Here is a 22,501-nt window from a genome sequence, read left to right as displayed (position 1 = left end):
TCCTCCTCCCTGACCTAGCACCTTCATCCCCACCACCACTCACCTATTGTATTCTATGCTACTTTCTCCCCACACCCACCCTCCTCTCATTTATCTCTCCACCCTTCAGGCACTCTGCCTGTATTCCTGAGGAAGGGCTTTTGCCTGAAACGGCGATTTTACTGCTCCTCGGATGCTGCCTGAACTGCCACACTTTTCCAGCACCACTCTACTCCTGAATTGGCTGAAGATTGGCAGCTGTAATGCTGCGGAACCTCAGGACGGGGCTGAGACTGGTTACCTATTTCTGTGTGTAGTTCCTACAGGGGATGCTGGAGAAACCCCAGGAGAATGGGCTTCATTGTTTCAGAGAGACAGCTGCAGTTAACCCGCAAGATGGTAGCATTCCATGCTCACCTTCTTTTGATTCCACTAATATCCTTGTTAATCCTAACTATAGTAAATCAGGACCCTTCCAGCTCCTAAATTGTGATAACTGAGGATGTACTTTGTGGGAATACCGGGATAGGCAGATGAGCTTACAACCCATGGACCAAAAGCTTGCACAGGTTGATTCATCATGCTATTGGCTAACTGTTAGGTACAGATAGCATTGATTTGTTGTTAAAGTAGTGAAGTGAGAATAAGATCCATAATACTGTATTGAAGTTAATCAGATGGTAGCAGCATTAGTCCTCTCTGAATTTAAACATGTGGGTTATCTTTCTGGAGGGAGATAGTGCACACTTCATTATGGGTATGTAAATGTATAACCCATATATCTCTTATAAGATTGATTTAGCTACTATAACATGGGGGAATGACTTTCTGTGTGTGTTGGACACTGAGAAAATAAACAAGAACCCTCAACAAAATCTTATGCACTTGAAATATTGTTGCAGCACGGGACCATTTCCAGGGCCTGCTGTCAACCTATCAATTCCTTCCAAAGGTTCACCAAGTTGGAGGCTGTCTCCAGGTCTGTCTTCCAGTTAGGGACAGTGGGTCAATCGCTGAGGCGGCAAACCCAATCAGATGATCCGCACCTTTGGAAAGACAGCACACCCCACATCCAAATAAAGAGATACCACTGCAGAATGGGCACTGTGAGGGCATCTCCATCTTGAAGGTCATGTGAAAAGGTTTGAATTTTATCCAAATAAACCCTGGCCACATTAGCAAGGCCATGGTGGAGGAGGAGTCTCTGCATAGGATGCGTGTGGGCGCAGCTGTGGCACGCTGAGCTTTCAGGTACCACTGGGGGGAAGGTTACATAGAAAAAGGCCTCATGAGTTTCTCTGACCAGCCACTGGAAAGCTGCTTCAGATATGTAGGAGCTACAGGGTTGGTCAGCACTGCCAGGAGCCTAACTGCCATTGGACAATAGTTGGCTCTGGCAGGTAGCCACTGCAAGCTGTGTGGTCATTGCTGCTGGGTGCTCCCTACTGGAAGGGCAGTCATTACTGGATAGGTAGGCACTGCCGCTTGGGAAGCCACTTTGTTACAGTGGGTAGTCACTGATGGGTGGGTAGCCAATTTGTGCCAGTGGGTAGGCACTGATGGGGTGAGTAGCGGATGACAATGATGGAAAAATAGGCTGGAAGCAGAAATGTCTTGTCATGCTTTCAAACTCAAAATCCGCACATTATCACTGTCAAACCCCAAGCAATAAATCAGAGTGACAATGGACAGTGTACCAAAAGCTCGGATTGAATGTTTCCTACTGCCTTGTTAGACTATCAAATATTAATTCTCTCGGTTTAAATTTAAATTTAATATAAAATGTCATAAATAATAAACACACTTCTAACTTTGTTGCTTTGGATCTAGTGACACTTAGGCCATGTGTATGTATTTTCCATGATGGTGCCTATGAACGTGAGGACGTGTAATCGATCTCCATACAAACAGTGAGAGGGAGGGCAGTGAAATTGTGCTCTATGTAGACAGTGTATCACTTCCATTAAAGGGGCCAATGCATTCAAGCCTACTGCATAAAACAAAAAGTTAATTGTAGGGCAATCTGAAATTGTCCAGTTTAGGTCATTGGATTAACAGTTCAGTTTCAGCTCCGTTTCCAAATCAAATACAAATTCTTAAATCAGTTAATTTTCTGCTTAACAGGCTGCAGTAGTTTTTCCTAATAAAAAATAATCACAGAGAAGTATTGAGCCTCGATTCAATCTTCAGTTGAAGTTACCTGAATTAGCCAATCTCAGCTGGGTAAACAATAAAATTGAAATAATTGACCCAGTGTCCTTGGGCTCTGGAAAGGAAAAAAAATTTCAATTCCTGCATATGATCGAGCCATTTTTTGGGGGGAAATTATATACATGCGAACATCAAGTAATGGTAGGATTAGGGACAGCTGTGGTTTCCTCTGATTGAATAATCTATCAATACTAACTGCTGAAGCTATTTTGGCCAAGGCAGCAGATAGTTTCTGGAACAATTGGAATTATAAAACCAACCGGAATCACTTTCCTCAGAAAAACAGCATAAAAACCTGAAAATCAAATGATAGAAATTTTCATCAGGCAAAGTGGGCCCAGAGTAAAGTTTTAAAACAAATTTTTGACGCTTTCAAATGCAAGACCAATGCTTAGCTTTATTGATCTCAAAGAAAATCTTCTCTGCAATTTCTAAGTTTATGAAGGAACGTTTCTTAAAAAAATGGCAAATACTTTTTTTGGAAATTTTCTAGAATAAAATTAATCAATATCGTTGGCCATTTACTGCCAGGAAACTGGAACAGAACAAGGCAGAAATAGGTTTTCATTGCCTTGCTAATTATTGATATGCCTGAACTCACAACATTGCAATGATACTATTTAAATGTGATCCAATCCTAGGGGAAGATCCTGCAGGATTTGACGAGGACAATTATCCTCCTTGGTTAGAAAATTCCTACGATAATAATGGTTTGTGAACAATGCTTTTTATATTTATTAATTTATCTTCTTGCAATTGAGTGTTCATTATGAAATGGTCTATGTGATAGATAATTCAAGTACTTCAATTAAATGTAAGCAGATTTAATATTATGTTAAAAAGCTGCAAATTAAGCATACTTTATGTGTCTCATTTTATTTATTACTGTAGATAAGTTGCCAAAACCAACATCAGCATGTAAGCCATGAACTTTCACACTGTTTTCAGTGAGTCTGCAGGAAAAACAAACTGAGACAGTATCTTAAAGGCCTGCACATTAGATGGAAGTCTCTTATGATTAGCTGCACAAAATTGTTCCACATAAATATCTATAAGTTCTCAGCACTTCTTCTTAGTCACCAGCCATTTGGCTAAATACCAAGCTAGCATAAATGGTAATGGTTTCTGTGGCTTTGTCATACTGCATTACCATTTTTACACGTATGGTGTTCTAGCTGCAATCACTGGAGTGTCGGAGGTTGAGGGGTGAACCTCACAGAGGTTTATAAAATCATGAGGTTCATGGATAGGGTAAATAGACAAGATCTTTTCCGTGAGGTCGGGGAGTCCAGAACTAGAGGACATAGGTTTAGGGCGAGAGGGGAAAGATATAAAAGAGACCAAAGGGGCAACTTTCTCACACAGAGGGTGGTGCATGTGTGGAATGGGCTGCCAGAGGAAGTGGTGGAGGCTGGTACAATTATAACATTTAAAAGGTATCTGGATGGGTATATGAATAGGAAGGGTTTGGAGGGATATGGGCTAGTGCTGGCTGGGACTAGATTGGGTTAGGATATCTGGTCGGCATGGACCGAAGGGTCTGTTGCCATGCTGTACATCTCTATGACTCTCTATGACTCTAAGTTATTGCAACTGGGAGTAACATTTTGAAGCATTTTACTTGTATTCAGGATTGGACTTCTCACTGAGCTGATTTTGAGATCACTGGGACAATTAAACTCCATCTATTTATATTTGAGGTATCTGGAGACCAGGCACACATTTCCATAGGGCACACCCTTGCCACAGCCACAGCAGAGGAACAAGAGGTGTTGCAGGAAAGGAGAATGAGCTAGCTTTAAAGGAGGGTGAGCATCATCGTATATTGGCCCCTATCACTTCCACCAAAGCTCCCCTCCACTCCCAACAACTCCATGAGAGCTTGTTAAAGAGAAATATTTAAGAGAATATAGGAACTTCTACCACTTGCTTCCTGAGGGTCTGCTGTCGCAGTTATCCAGTCCACCTGAACACAGTCCACAGTCCACCTGGTTCTAAGTACATGAATACTGGGAACTGCACTCTACATGTATGGATCTAGGACAGTCACAGTCTTTGTCAGGTAACTAGCCTCCTTTGAAGGACAATTGTGGTACTTAACTGATTTGGTATTAGAGGTAGTTAGGCCACCAGTTTTAACATTATTACCTTTCCAAACATTACATTGTAATAAATGACATTCACAGTGCTCTATATTAAGTGACATCCACATTCCTCTGTATTGAGCCTCCTAAACAGTCAGTATTTGAATTCCATGAACTGACAAATTGCATGTGGCATCTTAAGCAGCTGGAGATGTTCCAAATTCATTTGTCCTTCAGAATTCTGTCCTCCCTGAGTACCCAAGGAAAGGAGTCATGTCCAAGAATGCCTTGATAGTAACAAAATGTAGTTGAAGAACATAGTGCTGGAAAAGCACAGCAGGTCAGGCAGCATCCAAGGAGCAGGAAAGTCAATGTTTCAAGCATAACCCTCTCTTGAATGGTTAATGATCTCACTAAATGTCAACAAAGCAGTGGTGTTGAACACTAAAAAATATGACAACGCGTCTATCAGAGTGGCATCAAGGGACAAATCAGTACCAAAAGAGGATTTGACCTGAAAATCTTCAACATTAAAAAAAAGGGTAAGCTTGGCTATTATTGCAGAGGTTTCTTTGGAGGCAGAGGTATATGAAGGACAGCATCACCATAAAGATCACTCAAGGACTCTTCATTAACTATTTCAAGGAGCATCCAAGCAAAACTGATAACTGAAGGTATTTATTATGTTTCACACTGTCTACCTTTACCACTGTCAAACTTGGTCCGGCTACAGAACCTTCAAGTCAAATTTGTTACCCATCTTGGAACATGACAACAACAGGCAATTCTGCTGCTACGTGAACAATAAATTAGGATAAAATAAGAGGACCATTTCTCCATAGCTTTAATACAATGCCTTTCTTTGACATGTTATGGTGCTTCTGCTTAGCTGCAAGCTCAGGTCCAATGTTACAAGAGATGCGTGGCTGCTGTGCTATTAATGCGTGATGGAACAGTTTTGACAGTTCTTTTATGAGAACTTGATGTGAGAAGAGCCACAATTGGCTATGTCTCTGAAGCTTGTAGATCAGGACCAGGGAAACTTGGCATTTACTGCTAACCTGAGAGACTGAGTTCAGCCAGGTGATTCTAGCGACTGATCTACTGGACTCTTAGTCACTGGTCATAAAAAGAGTTTATCAAATAATGGTTATTAAAGGAAGAAAAAACTTGCATTGATATAGTGTCTTCTCTGGGCATTCCAAAGTCCTTCACAATGGATGGATAACTTTTGAAATGTATTGCCTCTTTGTACAACATGACTTGGGAGTGCTCGTGTTGGATTTGGGTGGAAAACGTTAAAAATCACACAATACCAGGTTATAGTCCAGCAGGTTTATTTTGAAGCACTAGCTAGTCCGTAGCTACCTGATGAAGGAGCAGTGCTCCAAAAGCTTGTACTTCCAAATAAACCTGTTGGACAATAACCTGGTGTTGTGCGATTTTTAATTTTACACAATATAGCAGCCAATTCACCCACAACAAGGTCTCACAAACAGCAATGAGATAAAGAACCAGATAATCTGATTGTGATGTGGATTGGAGGATAAATGTTGTGCAGCATAACAAAGGAAACTTCCATGCCCTCAAGACATGTCTTGGGATCTTTCACACTTGCCTGAGAGAAAAGGCACAACCTTGAGGTAGCCCCCTGTCCAAGAGAGTGACCTGTCTCAGTGTGGTACTGAATTGTGTATATAGTGGATTCAAATATATAGTATGGAATTTGAACCCATTACTTCATTATTTATAAACAGGATCCAAGGTTAGCAATTCAATTGTGAAAGTTCTGAGAGAAAACAATTAGCATCTCGGTTGACAAGGTTTATAAGGTACAGCCTTTTGCCTCTCATATTGTAATTTGTGTTTATGTGGAGATGGCATTGGCTGCACCATGTTTGCTTCTTAAGTGGGAGTTGATTGTGAATTCGATGGAAATTTCCACATGCATTACATTTGGCAAATATCTTTCCCCTTAGTTCAGTTCTAGATTTCACAGCTCCCCGAAACCATGGGCAGCCAACACCTCAGCCTCTGCTGAGAAAGTAGCACATCCTCAAATCACTTTCAATCACCTTTTCTGTCCAAGCTCACTGGGTATATCTAACTTCATCCCCCATCCAAACACACAAATGTACACATCTTCTTGAGTGAATGCATCTAAGCTAGTTGATGGAAATGAAAAGATGTCAGGGATAAGACTGGGAGAGCTATGGCAATGTAACATATAACAGGTCAAGGGACATATGGGTTGGTGTGATGGTACCTGTGACAGATAGATCGACCCAATCCTTAGATGAGTATAAAGGCAGTAGGAGTATACTTAAGAGGGAAAACAGGAGGGCAAGAAAGGGATTTGAGATAGCTTTGGCAAATAAAGTTAATGAGAATCCAAGGGTTTTTACAAATACACTAAGTACAAAATGGTAACGAGGGTGAGAATAGGACCCCTCAAAGATCAGCAAGGCAACCTTTGTGTGGAGCCGCAGGAGATGGGGGAAATATTAAACAAGTATTTTGCATCAGTGTTTATTGTAGAAAAGGACATGGAAGATATAGACTGCAGGGAAATAGATGGTGACAACTTGAAAAATGTCCATATTACAGAGGATGAAGTGCTGGATATCTTGAAATGCATAAATCCCCAGGACCTGATCAGGTGTAACCTATCTGTGGGAAGCTAAGGAAGTGATTGCTGGGCCCCTTGCTGAGATATTTATATCATCAATAGTCACAGGTGAGGTGCTGGAAGACTGGAGGTTGGCTAACGTGGTGCCACTGTTTAAGAAAGGTGGTAAGGACAAGCCAGGGGACTATAGACAGGTGAGCCTGACCTCAGTGGTGGGCAAGTTGTTGGAGGGAATCCTGAGAGACAGGATGTACATGTATTTGGAAAGGCAGGGACTGATTAGGGATAGCCAACATGGCTTTGTGCATGGGAAATCATGTCTCACAAATTTGATTGAGTTTTTTTGAATAAGTAACAAAGAGGATTGATGAGTGCAGAGCGATAGACGTGATCTAAATGCACTTCATTCGACAAGGTTCCCCATGGGAGACTGGTTAGCAAGGTTAGATCTCATGGAATACAGGGAGAACTAGCCACTTGGATACAGAATTGGTTCAAAGGTAGAAGACAGGGAGTGGTGGTGGAGGGTTGTTTTTCAGACTGGAGGCCTGTGACCAGTAGATTCCACAAAGATCAGTGCTGGGTCCACTATTTTTGTTATTAATATAAATGATTTGGATGTGAGCATAAGACGTATAGTTAGTAAGTTTGCAGATGACACCAAAATTGGAGAAGTAGTGGACAGCAAGGAAGGTTACCTGAGATTACAACAGGATTTTGACCAGATGGGCCAATGGACTGAAAAGTGGCAGATGGAGTTTAATTTAGATAAATGCGAGGAGCTGCATTTTGGGAAAGCAAATCTTAGCATGACTTATACAGTTAATGGTAAGATCCTTGGGAGTGTTGCTGAACAAAGACACCTTGGAGTGCAGGTTCTTGAAAGTAGAGTCGAGATGGTTAGGATAGTGAAGGTGTTAGGTATGCTTTCCTTTATTGGTCAGAGTATTGAGTACAGAGTTGGGAGGTCATGTTGCGGCTGTACAGAACATTGTTTAGGCCATTTTTGGAATATTGTATGCAATTCTGGTCTCCTTTCTGTCGGAAAGATGTTGTGAAACGTGGAAGGGTTCAGAAACGATTTTTAAGGATGTTGCCAGGGTTGGTGAATTTGAGCTATAGGGAGAGTTGAGTAGGCTGGGGCTGTTTTCCCTGGAGTGTCGAAGGCTGAGGGCTAACCTTATAGAGCTGTATAACATCATGAGGGGCATGGATAGGATAAATAGACAAAGTCTTTTCCCTGGGTTGGGGGAGTTCAGAAATAGACAGCACAGGTTTAGGGTGGGAGGGGAAAGATATATAAGAGATTTAAGAGGCAACCTTTTCACGCAGAGGGTGGTGCATGTGCGGAATGGACTGCCAGAGAAAGTGGCGGAGGCTTGTACAATTGCAACATTTAAAAAGCATATGGATGGGTATATGAATAGGAAGGGTTTGGAGGGATATGAGCCAGATGCTGGCAGGTGAAACTAGATTGGGTTGGGATAACTGTTTGGCACGGACCACTTGGACTGAAAGGTCTGTTTGCATGCTGTACATCTCTATGACTCTTTCTCCCCCATTTCAATATCAACTTTCTTGTCTTCATCATCCATATAGACAATAATGAAAGAAGGGTTTGACCTCTCATTCTCCTCATTCCCATAATTTTTCTCCCTGATACAGATTTATAGGAAAAGGAAACACAAGTCAAGAATCGGTGAGCATATGATGGTGACTCTGTGTTATACTGTAATCATTAATCTGGTACCGACACTGTACCCACTAATCCTGACTTCTCACACAGCAAGAACTGCCTATCAGCTCCATGTGAGTCAGAACTTAATAAAGAGGATGTCTTCTTTGAATTTAGGTTTTACATTATCATAGTGCACCAGTTAATCAGATGTGGAGATAGCACCCTTTTAAGCTGAAAGAGGCCTATTAAGATTGTGCTTGCAAGTGACTACTGATAGGGGACATTAGATAAGATCCAATTTTTATCCTTCATTTAAGCAAACTTTGGTGTGCAAGGATTGTAGTATGGCCTCTAGTTTTAGACAGTAACAAGTGTACTAGCATTCAGGGAATCCTAGCCACAAAAACAGAGAATAGAATGGTATTACTTTGTCTGATTTCATTCAGATCATTGAACCTTTTGCCTAACTCTTCTGCAGGTCTGAGCCCAAGAGATTGGAAACAGCTTCAAAGAAATTGCAGAATCGCGTCACAGGAGATATCAGCTTTTACTTCATCTAGATTTTTTTAAAGAAATGCCGTAATTTCAATGGAATTGCTCTTAAACTATTGCCACAACTCCAACAGAAACAAACCTGGATTAAATTAGCAAAATGACCTCCCTTCATACAGTAATGATGCTATGAGAAGGTCAGTGGAACCTCTGGACAATTGGCATAAATAAATAAAAACAGCTACTTGTGCCATTTTTCCAGGATTTCCAGAAATCTCCAGCTATGATTACATTGGTATTTTCCCCATAGGAGATGAATTTCGATTCCCAAAGTTCCAAGAGTTCCAAAACAATGCAACAACTTATAAAACAGTAATTACTGCTCCAAATATTTGAGGAAATCAGCTCCACCACTAGAAGTGCCTCAAAAAAGGAGCAGCTCTTTTAACCACATTTTTCCTCATCCTCCATCCTGGATTACCCAGAATCCTTACTTGAAGAAACTGTGTTTTTGATTTATCAGGGAAAGTAATATGCATCGTTTTTTTAAAATAAGTGAATAATGCAGAATATAAAACATTCACTGTCCATTAATATTCACAAAATATAGAACAGTTCTGTTAAATCCACAGCTGATCAACTTATTTTTTTCTCCAACAACATTGTTGTTCGTTCAGTGATATTGACTCATATATGTTCATTGAAATGATTGCTTTGACTAACGGAATTTTAAATCCATGAACAACTAAGAAAAGATGTTTAAAGATTATGCTCCTTATGAAATGTTAACAAAAGTAGCATTCTTCTAGATCCTTGTCAGTCAAATCCTTGCCGCAATGGGGGCACATGTGAAACAACATCTTCAAGTTATGTTTGCCGATGTCCTCGTCCATTTAATGGAAAGAACTGTCGCAAAGGTAATAATGTTATTATCCTACAATGGTATTGATGAAAGGCCTGAAGAAATGCCTCAGGAGTGTTCATAATTCACAAATTGCAATGAATAGCATTTGGATTGATTTCCATGTCTTTTCAATGTCTCCTTCCCCACTATAACTTTAACCAGAAATATAGTTGAGGTATGAAATCAGCAGCTTTTGGATTAACTCTGCATACCCCAAAATTATGTTGTAGTATATTAATGTCCCACATATCTTCACCACTTGCAATGCAAGCTGTGTGATTTATCGATATTTTAATATCATTTATTTTAGAGTTTAGATTTGAACTATCAGCATGTGGGTTTTGTCTATGTGCCTAAAAGGGTTTAATTATTGTCTTGTAAGTATTTTTGTAGCTATGGTGATTTCTTTTTAGAAACAGCTTGAGAGAGATACATCTTGAAAGCTAATGGGAATTTGTTTACTTTGGGAAAATTATTATGATCAAACTTAGAAAGCAGTTGTGTAAAAGACTTTTGATTTAGAATGTCAAAGATTGACTTTTGTTCTTTTGATGAGAGAAACGTCAAAAGTTTGAAAAGGCTTTTGGGTTTCATTTCGGCACTTTGCAGAAGTGGCGTAGGGATCCTGAGAAAGAGAAGATTATTTCTAATTGTTAAGAAATAGGTTATCTCAGTTTACAGAGTTTAGTTTTGAAGTTCCAGATCAGAAATCTGTGGTTAAATCCTGAAGGGGTTATTTGAAGCTGAGAAAGTCTACACTCAGTTGTACAAAGTCTCAAGAAAGTGGCAATCAGATTTTCTCAATGAGGAAATGAAGCTGCAGCTGCATCTGAGTTCAACTTTCTGTGCCATAAAGAAAGGAATTTTCTCTAGTGTGAGTACTATACAGGAGTGTTTTTGGGATTGTACCTTATCATGTACTTTGAAATATTTAAATTTGTGCATTATGTAAATATTTTGGCTTATTTCCATTTAGATTTCCATTTTGTAAAGTAAATTTATGTTGTATTTTTTTCAATTGAATCGGTAGCATTGTATGTTTATGTTTTAGTAATAACAACCTTATTAAAATCAAATGGAGAAAATATGATTTATTAGGCCATATTTTAGTCTGGGATCTGACTTAGAGTCATAGAGCTGTATAATGCAGAAATAGACCCTTTGGTCCAACCATCATACAGACTAGATATCCTAAATTAATCTAGTCCCATTTGCCAGCATTTGCCCCATACCCCTCTAAACCCTTCCTATTCATGTACCCATCTAGATGTTTTTTAATTGTTGTAGTTGTACCAAGTTGCACCACTTCCTCTGGCAGTTCATTCCATACACGTACCACCCGCTGCATCAAAATGTTGCCGTTTAATTCTGTTTTAAACTTTTCCCCCTCACTTTAAAATTATGCCCTCCAGTTTTGGACTCCCCCACCCAAGGGAAAAGACTTTGCCTATTCACCCCATCCATGTCCCTCACAATTTTATAAACCTTTTTAAGGGCACCCCTCAGCCTCCGACGCTCCAGGGAAAATATTCAACCTCACCCTATAGCTCAAAGCCGCCAACCCCACAACATTCTTATAAATCCTTTCTAAACCCTTCCAAGTTTCACAACATCCTTCCTATAACAGAGAGACCAGAATTGCACACAATATTCTAAAAGTGGCCTAACCAGTGTCCTGTACAGCCGTAACATGACCTCCAACTCCAATACTCAATGCACTGACCAGTAAAGGCAAGCGTACCAAATACCTTCTTCACTATCCTATCCACATGTGACTCTGCTTTCAAGGAACTATGAACCTGCACTCTAAGGTCTCTTTGTTCAGCAACACCTCCAGGATCTTCCCATTAATGTGTACTTGTCCACTGAGAACATCAGATGGAATCATAGCACACTGAATGATCCACCAAAGGCAGATCATAAGTGTTATGTAAGGGATTAGGACCCTGGAGCTAAATTGGAGTGATGTCATGGAGCTGAACATCACTGGGTTTAAATACCACTGAGTTAGAACACTGGAAGGAGCTTGCTAAAAGATACACTGAACTCTCTGAAAAAGACAGAGAATGTATGGATTTGAAAAGATGGGTTAGTTGTCACCTAATGAACTATGAGTCAGAACCTACTATTTGTTTGTCATGTACAGTATCAGTTAGCACGCAAAGATAACAAATAATGTTATTTAAAAGTTTACCTAAAGTCTATCCCTGATTTTCCTTTCTCCTCGATCAATCTGGAAGAACCCAAACATACTATGTAGCATCACACATGGGCCAAAAGGTAGTATCTGAGTTGAGATACACAACCTTTAAATGAATAATCAAGTCAGGCCTTTTATAGAATCTGGTTTAAAAACATCATGTTAAAATCTGGCCCACCACAAAACAGATCAAAATGAATCACAGACCCCTTATCAAATCAATCACTATTGTGAAATTCTGCTAAATATATTCGATTGTAGATCTTCAAACAGGCTCTAAAAATTGATTATATATTTCTCTATAGTGAGAAAATAATCATTTTTTAACATTTCATTTAATTTTTGTTATCTTTAACCCTGTGAGAACCATTCAATCCACAATCACCGAAGATTCACGTTAAAAAGTATTACAAATCATTGTGACTTCCTTGTTATTTGAGTTTCATGACTTCAGTATCATAGAATCAGTACAGTGTGGAAACAAGCATCCAGCCGACGCTCCCCCCTTCCCCTCCCCCCCCACCACCACTCCATCCCATCCCTACCCTATCCCTGTAACCCCGCAATTCCCATAGCCAATCCACCTTGCCACACATACTTGGACACTATGAGTGATTTAGCATGGCCAACCCAACTAACCTGCACATCTTTGGACCATGGGAAAAAACCGGAGCACCTGGAGGAAACCCGCACAGACATGGGGAGAATGTGCAGACTCCACATGGATGGTCACCCAAGGCTGGAATTGAACCTGAGTCCCTGGCACTGTGAGGCAGCACTGCTCACCACTGAGCACCATGGTGCTCCTAATAATTTGTTGCTTCCTTGTTTACTGATACCATTATTGCTAAGTACCAAGACACCCCTTAACCTCACAATAGATTTAAAACCCAAAAGGGAAAAAAGAAGAGAGCACTAGATTTTCATTGGTAACATTTTTAAAGGTTATCAGTGAATGAAGTATTACTTCACCCCTCTCAGCAAAATCCAGCCCATTATCAGTGAATTATATCAATGTTAACAAATATAATTATCAATTATTCATGCGTTCTTTTAAAAATTAAACTTTCTAAAATTAAATCAAAGAATTTCTTAAACTTATTCATATTCTTTAATGTATGGAATTTGAATATTCATTAAATATTTACTGTACTCTTTGTAATAAGTTACTGTTAAGATTATTCTAAAATAAGCATAAAATATACTCTTTCATACATTAATTTAAATCTGAAAGATGAATGCTTAATACTGGGATCCTATATTTTTGTTACAGTGAATGATCCTTGTAAGAAAAACCCATGCAAACATGGAGACTGTGTTGTTCAGCCCAATGCACCATATTATAAATGCAAATGTAAACATCCATATGTACCACCACTATGTAAAAGAGGTAAGTCTCAATACTGCTTATTATTGTGAGTCATGTAATATATTGTTCCTTAGAAATAAGGCCAAAAATTCTGGACTCAATATTCCCCATTCATGATGTAATATGGCTATGTGGTGGTGAGCTTTTGCAGATAAACAACAGGCAGGAGCCAAATGGCAATTTATTACATATTAGTAAAGAAGAAAATAAAATTGAATAGTGAGTAAAATGGGAAACGAATCCACTATTGCCCATTTTCCATTGAATAGGTAAAGTGAAGGTCAATCACTATTCAAGTGGGAAGAGAGGAATAAACCAGGAAGCTACAAGCCATGCAGTATGTCCAACATCAGTGGTGGGGAAGCTATTAGAAACCATTGTCAGGAACAAAATAAATGTTCATCAATGTTTAATCAAAGAGAAAGACATCATTCATTTGTTAAATGTCTGACTAACTTAACTGAATTATATTATGAGATTGTAGGGAAAAATGATCGAACTAATATGGTAAATGTTTGTGAAGACGCATGGAATATACTTGACAAAGTACGATACAGGAGGCTTATTAAGGAAGTGCAAATCTTGGAGGAAAATGCAACTTTGGATGAAAATTACCTCAGTGACAGGAAACAAAGGATGAAGATGGATAGATGTTTTTCAACCTGGCAGGTGATTTTGCAGTGGTATTTCCCAAGATCAGTTAATTAATCCTTTCCATTTTTATACATGACCTAGATTTAGGTGTTAAGTTTGAAGAGGATATAAAACTTGGCAAATTAGTAGATAGTGATGAGGATAGTTTCAGGCTTTAAGGTGTAGTATGCAGAATGGTGAAATGACGTGAGTATGGCAGATGGTGTTCAATGTGCAAAAGTGTGAAGTGAAGCACTTTAGGAGGACTAAATAGAAAGACAATATTCTACAAATTCCACAAATTGAAAAGTATAGATGAGCAGCAATATGCCGAGTGTCCATACAAATCCTTAAAGGTCACACGGCAAGTTGCTAAAATGTTTATAAGATCATGGTTGTACATTTACATAGGAACAGAAGTAGGCCATCATGCCTTCCTCACCATTGTAGATCATGGTTCATCATCGCCTCAGTGGCACTTTCCCACATTTTCTTCCAGTCCGTTAATGTCAATATTATCCAGAAACCTATCCATTTCTATCTTGAACCTGCTCAATGATTGAGCTTCCATGGCCCACTGGGATAGAGAATTCCAAAGATGTACTACCCGTTGGAGATGAAATTACTCCTCATCTTCATCTTAAATAGCCTGTCCTGACTCTGAGATTCCATCCCCTGGTTCTAGAGTTACCAGCCAAGGAAGACATTGTATCTGTATCCACTGGTAAGAATTTTGCAGGTTACAATAAACTCACCTCTCATCCTTTAAAATCTATGGAATACAGATTTGGTTTCCTCCAGCCCTTCTCATAGGATAATCCCATCATTATATGAATGAATGTAGTGAATCACCATTGAACTTCCTATAGCACATCTTTACTATTAAGTCTATTCCACCTGAAATGAACACCAACATACCATTTACCTTCTTTAGCTACATCTGCATACTAGCTTTTAGCAACTTGTGGACAATGACTTCCTAACCTCTCACTCATATTCCATCTTTCAGTCTTTCCTACCAAAGATAATAATTTCACTGTTAAAAATCACACAACGCCAGGTTATGGTCCAACAGGTTTATTTGGAAGCACTAGCTTTCTGAGCACTGCTCCTTCATCAGGTGGTTGTGCGAGCAGGACCATAAGACACAGAACTTATTACAAAAGATTACAATGATACAATGATACATTGAACAAAACTAGATTGTTAAGTCTTTCATCTTTTAGAATGGATTTGCAGGTTTGGTTCTTTAATATGTAAATCCCAGAACATCTTTTAAGTCACATTCTCAAGATAATTAAAGGTTTTATAACAAAAAGTGACATCTCAGCTCAGACAATGACTTAAACGTGTGAGTCAGAGCAATCTAGTCAGACTAGTTCTATTTCCAAAGTGGAACTTATAAATATTATATAGATTCACTGCCTGCATTGACTTGTATTGTTTGAGCAAAATAGACTGTATCTGCAAATATAGTTCTGCAAATACAAATTCACCCCGTTAGCTTACATGTGTACGCGCATGCAGGAAAAAGAGTCAGAGTGTGTGTGTGTAAATTTGGTAAAGTGTGTGTGTGAGTGGGATGGGGCATAAGCCTGTGAGAGGGTGCGAGTAAGGGTTTGAGTGTGGTAGGTGTATGCATGTGCATCTGAGAGAGTTTGTGTCCAAGTGGTCGAGCAGAGGCTGATAGCCAAGTTCGGTACCCATGAGGATGGCCTCAATCGGTAACTTGGGTTCATGTCACACTCCTCTATATGCTCTCCCACTCATACACACGAGCACACGCACGCACGTACACACAGACCCTCGCTCCTACACAAGCTCTCTCTCATACGAGCACACATACACTCCCAGCATTCACACCGACGCACACACCCTCTCACAGGCTTATGTCCCATCACACTCACACACACACTTTACCAAGCTTGGACACACACAAACATACACTCTCTTACATGCACTCACACAGTCACACTCAACATGCACACATTCACTCTGACTCTCTCTCCTGGATGCGCACACACACATATGGGGTGAATTTGTATTTGCACAATTATATTTGCAGATACATTCTATTTTGCTCAAGCAATGCAGAACCTGCAAGCAGTCAATGCAGGCAGTGAATCTATACAATATTTATAAGTTCTACTTTGGAAATAGAACTGGTCTGACTCAACATTGGTCTGATTCACACGTTTAAGTCATTGTCTGAGCTGAGCTGTCACATTTTGTTATAAAACCTTCAATTAGCTTGAGAATGTGACTTAAAAGAAGTTCTGGGATTTACATATTAAAGAACTGAAACTAACAGATACAAAAGATGAAAGGCTTAATAATCTAGCCTTTTCAATGTATTATTGTATCATTGTAATCTTTCCTTAGAAATTCTGTGTCTTATAGTTTTGCTTCACAACCATCTGTTGAAGGAGCAGCGCTCCGAAAGCTACTGCCTCCAAATAAACCTGTTGGACTATAACCTGGTGTTGCATGATTTTTAATTTTGTCCACCCGAGTCCAACACCGGCTTCTCCAATCATACTGTTACTCACATTGTATTGCACCTGTCATGTTCCAGCACAATCAATAGACTTGTCAAGTACTCTTTAAAGCCTTCTTGCATCCTCCTTGTCACTTACATTCCCATCTATTTAGGAGTCATCAGCAAATTTGAAAATATTATAAATAGGTCCCCACATCCTAATATGGATTGTGAATAATGATGGACAGAGCACTGAGCCTTGTGATACTGCTCTAGTAACAGTCTGCTATCCTGAGAATGATCCATTTATTCCCACTCTCTACTTTGTGTCTGTTAACCAATTTTCAATCATACTAGTAGATTACCCCCAAATTCCATGTGCTCTAATTTTATTTACCATCAATTGTCTTGTGCAGGACAATACCCAAAGCATTCTGAAAATCCAAAACATCACGCCTACTGGTTTTCCTTTATTAGTACTGCAAGTACTTCATAAATCCGCATTCACTCTGCCCACTTTTACCAGTCTTTTCTCAATATCCAATGATCAAATTCTTTATAATAGATTCTAACATTTTCCCAAATACTGACACACAATAAGACTGTACCTCTCCACTCTCCCTCTTCCTCTCTTATTTAATAATGGTGTTTATATTCATCACCTTCCAATCAGCAGAAACCTTTCCAGAATCTATACAATTACAAAAACTAGCCACCAATGAATCCATTATCTCTATTGCTACTTCCTTTTACACTCTGGAATGTAATTCATCTGGTTCAGGGGAGTTTACCAACACCCAATCCAGCTAATTTTCAAGTATTACCCCATTATCTATATTAATTTCTTTTTGTTCTTGCACAACAGAAGTCCCATAGTTGACTAGTATTTCTGTGTGATAGGGAAGGATAGCAGTTAAGTAGGTGAGAGCTTAGGGTATGCCAAGGTTTCTATTCGTGCTTGGGGTGAGGGTTATGGGGAAACGGAGGAAGATGTAGAGGCTGAGTATGAGTCATGGTGATACTTAGGTTATTTGACATGGGATTCTGGTCCATGATGGATCGGGGGGGGGGGGAAGGTTGGTGGAAATCAGGGAAGCAGTTGGGAATCAATTTGGAGGAATGGTGGCTTGAATATCCATGAAAGGAGAAGGGTTGGATTTTCAATCAGTAAGGGATCTGGTATGGGAGGGTGTTGTGTTGGGCCTGTGGGTGATTGTGAAGGGAGTGCAATTCAGGTATAGTCGGTTAGCAGATCAGGTATCTGTGTGGTGTTGGGGCTGGCAGATAATCAGGCGGTGAGGATCAGATCAGGGTGTTGGGATTAGTTGTCTATGGTGCTTCCGTGTGTCTGTAGGGATTCGGTTGTGGTAATTAAATGGGGGTGTTCGTAGAGGTAGTCAAGTGTCAGTTCTATAGTTAGCCATGTTAAGAGAAGTAAGTCAGAGTCCCACCTCTAACTTTAACTTCAGAGGGTTCTGTATGCTGCATAATTACCTGCTGGAAGTTTTGATTTTGAGCAAGTCCTGTGGAGACAGCTCCATTGGAACATCTGCACAGTTTCAATGTGGGACTTAAGTCTATACTTCAGCAAGAAATGCCTTCCAATTGGAAGATCTGAGCTTTAGTTTTCCTGCCCAGGCATTCTCCTCCCATCTGATCAGAACAAAACCTTGAGTATGGTAAGACCCAAGCAGTATTCTCTATTTACCTTCAATAAAACTAAAAAGGTTGCAGATATTCAGCGGCGTGACAACATCAGCGGATATAGAAACAGTGAATGTTTCAGGTTAGAGTTAGCGTTATTCAGTGTACCTGTTTTCTTGTCTCTGTCATGCATATTCAATGTCATTATCATTTTTCCTAGCAAGGATTTTATGATCTTCGTTCCTTCCAATAGCTTTAGTTGTATGACTAGGCTGCCTTCAATCTTCTCACACATTTCTACTGTCTGATTGAGCGGAGCGTTGTCTATCATCAAACACGTTTTCACTTTCAGCATTGTTGTTACCTGTTTGCAGATCTTTACTGTGGAGGATCCAGTGTTGGACTGGGGTGGATGAAGTGAAAAAAAATCACACAACACCAGGTGAAAGTCCAACAGGTTTATTTGGAAGTACTGGCTTTCGGAGCATTGTTCCTTCATCAGGTAGCTGTGGAGCAGGATCATAAGACACAGAATTTATCGCAAAAGATTACAGTGTCTTGCAACTGAAATGATATATTAAACAAACCTAGATTGTTGTTAAGTCTTTCATCTTTTAGAATGGGTTGCAGTTTTCAGTTCATTAATATGTAAATCCCACCACTTCTTTATTGTCACATTCTCAAGATAACCTTAAGTTCTGGGATTTACAAATTAATGAACCGAAACCTGCAACCCATTCTAAAAGATGAAAGACTTAACAGCAATCTAGGTTTGTTCAATAAATCATTTCAGTTCCAAGACACCGTAATCTTTTGCGATAAATTCTGTGTCTTAGGATCCTGTTCCACAGCTACCTGATGAAGGAGCAGCGCTCCGAAAGCTAGTACTTCGAAATAAACCTTCAGATCTTTAAGTAGGAACAAAATACTGCGGATGCTGAATATGACTCTTCTTTGGAACAAGATGTTGCAAGAGTTTCTCCAGCACTTCCTGTTTTTATTGAAGTTCTTTAAGCTGATGAACTGTTTTGCTGCGACTGCGGTTAAACAATAGACAGCGGACTCTCATCAGTTACTTTCTCTCTGCCTATTTAGCCATGTTCAATTCTGTTCATATGTTCACTTATCCTTCCAGGTTCTAGTTCAGATAATGATCTATGATTTAAGTGTTAATACTTCTCTAGCTGGCTGTTGGGGAATCTACTGAATTTTGTCACCTTTATTCATTTTTGATTCCAGAATTTCCAGCAGCTGTAATTCTTTTCTCCTCAAATAGTCATTTTTGACAATTGTGTCTTTCAAGCCACCTCACCATGCAGCCCCAATCCTTGTAAAAATGGAGCAACATGCCGAGCTGGAAAGAAAAGAGGATCCTTCACTTGCAACTGCACAGGATCATTCAGAGGGGAGCTGTGTGAAATAGGTAATAGAGCTGTTCATGGTCGCTGTGGCTGATACTGTAATATAAATCTGTTCACAGTGGATCAGTTAACTTATTTCCATTACACTAACCTCCAGCCACAGTAAAAACCATCTACTCTCATTACATTGCTGGCATGCCAATTATTCAGATTCTTGTGAACTGGACATATCTAGGAACATAGAACATAGGAAACGTAGGAGTAGGCTATTCGGTCCTTGGAGCCTGTTCCACCATTCAATGGCTGATCTGTGGCCCTAGATCCAAATACCTGTCCTTGGCCCATATCCCTTAATACTTTTGTTTAACAAAAACTTATCTATCTATGATCTGATCCTGGATCTACTGTCATTTGTGGAAGAGAGTTCTAAACATCTACCACTCCTTATGTAGAGGTGCTTCCTAACATCTCTCCTGAATAGACTAGACTTAATTTTCACATTATATTCCCTAATTCTCCAATTCTAAATCAGTGGAAATAGTTTATCTTTATCTATCCTGCCTTTTCCTGTTCATATCCTGAAGACATCGGTCAGATCACTCCTTAACCTTCTAAATTCTAGAAAAAACAGACCTGATTTGTTTAGACTCTCCTCATAACTTAATCACTGAAGTCTAGGTATCATTCTGATATACCTGTTTGAGTTCCCTCCAAGGCCAATATATTCTTCCTACGGTGTAGACCTGGACAATTTTGCTGTGTAATTGCCTGCATTGTAATTAGACTGAACAACTTAGCCAAGGGCATGACTACTTTTGGAGCATATGTTTGCAGTACTGCAGCTGGGATGTTGTCAGATATCAAATCTTTGCTATGTCCGATGTTTCAGCAATTTCTTGATATCACATGGAATGAATTGAATTAACTGAAGATCTGTAATGGTTTGGACCTCAGGAGGAGGCAGAAGTTAGTCACCTGCTCAGTTCCTCTGGCTGAATATGTTGGCAAATCTTTGACTGCTCCACTGGTGTGATGGCTTTCTTCAACATTGAGATTGGGGATGCTTTTAGTATTTCTTCCTCTGGTTATTTGTTTAATTGTCCACCAGCACTTAATGACTGAATGTGCCTTGATCTGACCTGTTGGTGTTGGATTGCTTAGCTCCATCTATAGCAAGATTCTCTAGCTCTTAAGCATGCATTTGTTTTATGTATGCCTTGTGCTCTTCAGACAGCTCTTGTATCCTACTCATTGAGTGCTCAAGGTTTACCCCCTGGCTTGGAAGTAATGATGGAGTGAAGAAATTGCCAGGCCATTGTGTAAAGATTATAGCAAAATACATTCCTGTAATTGCTAGTGATTCATAAAAACTCAGAGGTTCAGTTTTGAGCTGGTTGGTCTGTTCTGAATCTATTCGACCTGACACTCTGCAGTTCCACACCACACAGTGGAGGGTGTCCTTAAAGTGAAAGTGGGATAATATCTCTAAGAGGATTGATAGTTTTACAAACAGGGCCCCTTTTTGTCTGTGTCTTTAAAGCATTTGGTCTACAAGGAGAAAGATTTGTTTTTTATTAAATGGGGATACACCAGGATGGCTGCATAATTTCACAACAAGGAATTCAATACATACATGAATTCTGTTCTGTTTGTATGGTTAAGGGTTCCTGCAATGTACAGATGATCTGGAGCTGAGCAGTAATTTACAAGTGAAGCTTATTGGTTCTCAGCTAACTGAGCAGGTTGGAACTGAAAATAAGTCACAGAGTCACAAAAGACTATGATGTTGATCTCCCCAATAGAAACTGCCTGTTCTCTGCAGTAAAGAAAATTCAGTTTAGCCTTGAAAATAAACAGTTCTCTTTTCCCGCAATTGTTGCCGTGAGCTGCAACTTTTGAATTGATAGATAAGAGACTTTTCCAAGTGATTAATTTGCCTTGTACTTCTTATAAACCATTGAAAACTTCAGAAGAAAGATACCTGAACACCAAGGACCTGCCTAGCTGAAGAATTTTTATTGCAAAACCAGAATGCAGAAGCAAAAACAATTTAACTGACTTTCCAGTTCTCTCTACCTTCACCAAGAATCTATTTTCATTATTTGATTGTCAGTTATAGGAAGAATATTATCAAGCTGGAAAGGGTTCAGAAGAGATTTATCAGGATGTTACCAGGTGTGGAAGGTTTGTGTTATAAAGAAAGGCTGGCTGGGACTTTATCACTGGAGCGTAGGAGGTTAAGATGTGACATTATAAAAGTTGATACAATCGTGAGGGGTATAGATAGGGTTAATGGTGTGTGTATTTTCCCTAGGATGGGAGATTTCAAGGTATGGGGCACATTTTTAAGGTGAGAGGAGAGAGATTTCAAAAAGACATGAGGGTCAAATCTTTTACACCATAGGGTGGTTCGTGTGTGGAATGAACTTCCTGAGGAAGGAGTGAATGTGGGCAGAATGACAATGTTTAAATGACACTTGGATAAATACATGAATAGGAAAGTTTTGGAAGGATATGGGACAGAAGCAGGTAGGTGAGACTAGTTTAGTTTGGGATTATGTTCAGCATGGACTGGTTGGACACAAACGTCTGTTTCTGTGCTGTATGACTCTATGATTCTATGTGTGTAATGGCGAGTTTATAAGCAGATTAGAGGTTTAGTTAGTATCATTATATGCCAATGGTTTATATCTGTTTAGTTGTAGCTATAGTCGAATGACTTATATTAAATAACAATTCTTTTCATATAAAAACTTGGTCCAAGCTGTCTATCAATCTTGAGCTGAAAGTCAGGTAAATTGGGGTACTGTGCATACCTTAAAAAATCTTAAACACTAG

The 22,501-nt window shown here is 39.5% G+C and overlaps 1 protein-coding gene across 1 annotated transcript in view; it reads left to right on the top strand.

Moving 5' to 3' along the window:
• The window catches only part of LOC140463454 (hyaluronan-binding protein 2-like), a 44,863-nt gene that overhangs the window by 6,000 nt on the left and 16,362 nt on the right, over positions 1–22,501 (top strand). The window contains exons 3-6 of the mRNA XM_072557391.1: positions 2,832–2,900; positions 9,883–9,990; positions 13,451–13,567; positions 19,606–19,725. Of these exons, the coding sequence (XP_072413492.1) occupies positions 2,832–2,900; positions 9,883–9,990; positions 13,451–13,567; positions 19,606–19,725 (414 nt within the window). The remainder of the gene's footprint in view (positions 1–2,831; positions 2,901–9,882; positions 9,991–13,450; positions 13,568–19,605; positions 19,726–22,501) is intronic.

This window comes from Chiloscyllium punctatum, chromosome 38 (genome assembly GCF_047496795.1).
Source record: "Chiloscyllium punctatum isolate Juve2018m chromosome 38, sChiPun1.3, whole genome shotgun sequence".
Lineage (NCBI taxonomy): Eukaryota > Metazoa > Chordata > Chondrichthyes > Orectolobiformes > Hemiscylliidae > Chiloscyllium > Chiloscyllium punctatum.
Note: the sequence above shows the minus strand (reverse complement) of the source record. Positions and strands in the feature narration are given on the sequence as shown.